Source organism: Elephantulus edwardii, unplaced genomic scaffold (assembly GCF_000299155.1).
Source record: "Elephantulus edwardii isolate Elephantulus edwardi_28Jun2011 unplaced genomic scaffold, EleEdw1.0 scaffold00016, whole genome shotgun sequence".
NCBI classification, from domain to species: Eukaryota; Metazoa; Chordata; class Mammalia; order Macroscelidea; family Macroscelididae; genus Elephantulus; species Elephantulus edwardii.
This window is the reverse complement of record NW_006399766.1, coordinates 12,039,654-12,044,038: the sequence shown is the minus strand read 5'-3', so window position 1 is coordinate 12,044,038 and position 4,385 is coordinate 12,039,654. Positions and strand designations below refer to the sequence as shown.

Genomic DNA, 4,385 nt, shown 5'->3' with positions numbered 1-4,385 from the left:
AAGACAAATACAGCATAAGACCATCATTGTAAAAACATAAGGATGACCACCAAGATGTGCATAAGTGTCCAAAAGGGGAACAAGAGAAGGGGAAGGGGCCACAATAAGGGGAAGGGTGCATATGACTAGGATAGCAGAGTTTAGTTGTTGGATTTTGCGGAGGGGAAGGAAATGAGACAGTTTCAATAAAGACTGGAAAAGATAGTATAATAATAATAGGCATCGGTCAATGGTAATTAGAGATATATGGTATATGAATGATAGTATGAAGCACAATGTAAATGAGGGATCATATGTACATAAATAAAACACAATGTGAATGAATTATTGTATGAAAATAAAAAAAGAAGAATTTATAAACAATATCAAAGAGAGAGTATCAGTAATTGAATGGAGCTGAACTCTCTGTTGTATCCAATTCCTCTTATATTTTCATGCATATTATTTAAGCCTGACCAATTAACAAATTGGAATAACAAGAAAGCTTTCTAAATCCGATTATTTTTTTCTTCTTCATTGTTCTCTCTCCCAAGGAGTCAGTTCCAACACATTCCATCAGGTTTCCAAGGCTGTAAAAATCTTGACAGGAGCTCCATACAACACTCCACCACCATCGCTGCTGCTGTGACACTGTCCACACACCAGCACCACCCTGCCCATGCTTCTGCCACAATGGAGAACATGAATGTCAACAAAGAAGAGTTCGTAGAGGGATCCAAGATCAATGAGACCAAGAATCAGCAAGATGACTGTAAAATGTTTATTGGAGGCTTGAGCTGGGATACAAGCAAGAAAGATCTGACTAAGTATTTGTCTCAGTTTGGAGAGGTGGTAGACTGTACGATTAAAACAGATCCAGTCACTGGACGGTCAAGAGGGTTTGGATTTGTACTTTTCAAAGATGCTGCTAGTGTTGATAAGGTTTTGGAACAGAAAGAACACAAGCTGAATGGCAAATTTATAGACCCCAAAAAAGCTAAAGCTTTAAAAGGGAAGGAACCCCCAAAAAAGGTTTTTGTAGGTGGATTGAGCCCAGATGCTTCTGAAGAGCAAATTAAAGAATATTTTGGCACTTTTGGAGAGATTGAAAATACTGAATTTCCCGTGGATACAAAAACAAAACAAAGAAGAGGATTTTGTTTTATCACATATACAAATGAAGAGCCAGTAAAGAAATTGTTAGAAAGTAGATATCATCGAATTGGTTCTGCGAAGTGTGAAATCAAAGTTGCACAACCCAAAGAGGTATATAGGCAGCAACAGAAAGGAGGAAGAGGTGCTGAGGGTAGTAGGAGAGGTGGTAGTAGGGGTCGTGGACGAGGTCAGGGCCAAGACTGGAAGCAAGTATTTAATACCTATTATGATCAAGGATATGGAAATTACAATAGTGCCTATGGTGGCAATCAAAACTATATTGGCTATGGTGTCTATGATTATACTGGGTATAACTATGGATATGGACAGGGATATGCAGACTACAGTGGCCAACAGAGCACACATGGCAAGGCATCTCGAGGAGGTAGCAATCACCAAAACAATTACCAACCATACTAAAGAAAGTCACCAGCAAAAACAGGAGGAGTTGCTAAAGTAACTCATTATGCAGGACAATGTTGAAGATTAATCTTCTATTGATCTCAGATGATTATTTTGTAAGAGACTTTCTAGTGAACAACACATAATTGTGTCCAACTATATATAGCTGCCAATCAGTTTTCTTTGTTTTTAATTTGTCCTTTGCTATCTGTGTTTTGACTAGATGTGGATTTGTGTTTATTCAAATTTTATGTGTATGATTTCATGTTAAATCTCCAATAAACGCTCTCTTATGTGATTGTTTAAAAAAAATCTTAACAGGAGTAGATTCAAACCACTCATGGCCACACATGGCCTTTTGGTTAGTTACACAACTCATCAGGGACTATGCCACCAAAGTTCTTGCTATTAGCATTACATATGGACATATCTTCTTTCCTTTGCTTCACAAGTAAATTTATTCTGCTTTTTTAAAATGCTTGCTATATTGCTGATTTTCTGAAAAACAAATTGAAGGTCTGTGGCTGCCCAGCCTCAAGCAACTCTCCCATCAGCATGTATTCACTCTGTATCTTTGCACCATACTTCTGGTAACTGTCACAATATTTCAAAGTTTTTCATAATGCTATTGTGTACTTTATAGACTACATGATAGTGTCAACATAACTTGCATGTGTTCTATGAAAGCAAAAATTTCACGTGAAATTGCAGTATTTACTCGAGGACACTGGTCTAGAAACTGAACTCACAATATTTCCAATGTATACCTTGGTAGGACTTTCTCAGAAAATATTACCTGATGCCTTTGAGCAGTAACTTTTGAAACAAGTAAGGCGAACGCCTCTTTTTTCTCTAGTTTTCAAGAATAAAAGAAATGTCATCGTTAACTACCATTCATACCATATGGAGCAGAGTCGTCAATGTTCACATTCTTACCAAACTCAGCAACGATAGAGGCAAGGCCGCCATATACAAAGGGTTTCCAGTTCAGACCAGACATCTCATGGCTTACAGTGGTACTTTTCTGGTGCTAAAAATAAATATAAATCAGAACAAGGCAAAAGAGTGAGGAGTATTTTTCTGGGCATATAATTTATATCAACAAACTGGTAAATAAAAGAGATGCGAAGAGGAACTTCACCCAATTATGACAACATAAAACGGGACATCTAATTTTATGTGCTAGATAATCATTAATTTGTTCTTTACTGCCATTCTGAAGGTACAGGCATGAGATTTCACCCCCACCTTTAACCTTTCATTTCACCTTTAGTGTTACCCCATCACCACCCAAAGAGGCTCAGTCCATCCAGTATATTCACTTTAGACATTCAACTAGACAGTTACAAGTAAAAGAACTAAGATTTGAATGGCATAGGCTGAGGCATCTCATAAAAGCAGTTCGTGTTATTTAGTCAGCTTGATTCAAGTGCAAAGCACTAACTTAAATGTCCCTGCGCATGACAGCCCTCTCACCTGTCTACTAAACTTCATGGCTTTAGTTCATCTAGCTATTGCCAACCTGTCCCCACTAGCCTGAGCTCAGACTTTTCAATCCTCCTTTAGACCCAACAGAAATTACAGTGATATGGATGAGATCTCTCTGACATTTAACATCTATCCATCGAATAGATCTCATTTTCCATCTCCGAGGTCATTTAAATCACAAATATACATATGTGGTTATCCTTTTCTGTCTGTTCTGGCTCTTATAAGAATATATATTGTTCCCCTTTCCTCAGACTTATCATCTTCAATCTTTGCAGATTTCTCCTCTTTATTTCTGCTACTCTCAGCTCTTTTTTTTTTTTTAGTGGCTTTTTCCCCCACAGCTCTGGCTTTAATCTGCAGCAGAATCACCTAGACGGCTTCTCAAAACATGGGATTTCAGGCCTGCGCTGCCAGGGTTTCTGAGTAGCAGTCTGGCTCTTGCCCTGATACTTCATAATTTCCCAAATAATGCTGCCCCATCCACAATCCAGAACTAATCTAGGCATACATACTGAATCCCGATCCAGCAGAAAGTACTCTTCTCTTAGGACAGACTCTCAGACTCCTTTTAGACATTCCTTTTTAAGAGCTTCACTGTATGCATACTTCTGGATTTCAAGAGCAACTTCATGTGGCTTATGGTCAGGAATGAAGACTCTGAAGTCAGACTGGTTAGGCTCATGTCCTGACTCCACCACTTACTAGCTCAGTGACATTGGGCAAGCTACATGGCAGCAATATACCTGTTTCTCAACTGTAGAATGAGAATAATAAAAAGGATATTATAGGGTTATTGTGAAAATTAGATATGTTAAACACCAAGAAAAGTGCCTAAAATCTAGCTTAATGATCTACATTATTACTACATTTTTGGAAAATTGACAACAGACATTACTGGCTGTCCACACTACACTTTACACTCCTCTCCACTAGCTCAGTCAGGGGGCTAGCACTGTTAGTCACTGCCTCTTTTTAGGGGACATGGTATTTTTCTCTGTTTTAACCTAAGGAATTTTCTGTAACTAGCAAAGAAGTTCCTCTATCATCCATAGGGTTTTCAGAGGTCTGCTATTTAAGAAGTTGACGGCCAATCCTTCTTCCTACTCTGTCTTAATCTGGGAGCTCTACTAAAACCTGTCTACCAAGGGTGACCATGAATAAGGATGACAAAAGAAGAATTGATTATGCACACCCATGTTTACTGCAGCTTTGTTCACAATAGCAAGGAGTTGGAAACAACCTATGTACCAATCAACAAATGACAAAGAAGCTGTGGTATATTCACACAATGGAATACTATGCTGCATTGAAAAACAAGGAACTCATGCAATATTATTCAAAATGGTTGACTCTGGAGA

The 4,385-nt window shown here is 38.3% G+C and overlaps 1 protein-coding gene and 1 pseudogene across 1 annotated transcript in view; one reads left to right on the top strand and one right to left on the bottom strand.

The window, feature by feature from the left end:
* The window catches only part of SLC25A14 (solute carrier family 25 (mitochondrial carrier, brain), member 14), a 75,145-nt gene that overhangs the window by 63,801 nt on the left and 6,959 nt on the right, over positions 1-4,385 (bottom strand). The window contains exons 2-3 of the mRNA XM_006881868.1: positions 2,437-2,566; positions 1,238-1,355 (exon numbers count right to left, since the gene is read on the bottom strand). Coding sequence (XP_006881930.1) covers positions 1,238-1,355; positions 2,437-2,566 — 248 coding nt within the window. The remainder of the gene's footprint in view (positions 1-1,237; positions 1,356-2,436; positions 2,567-4,385) is intronic.
* LOC102863843 lies at positions 595-1,554 on the top strand (annotated as a pseudogene).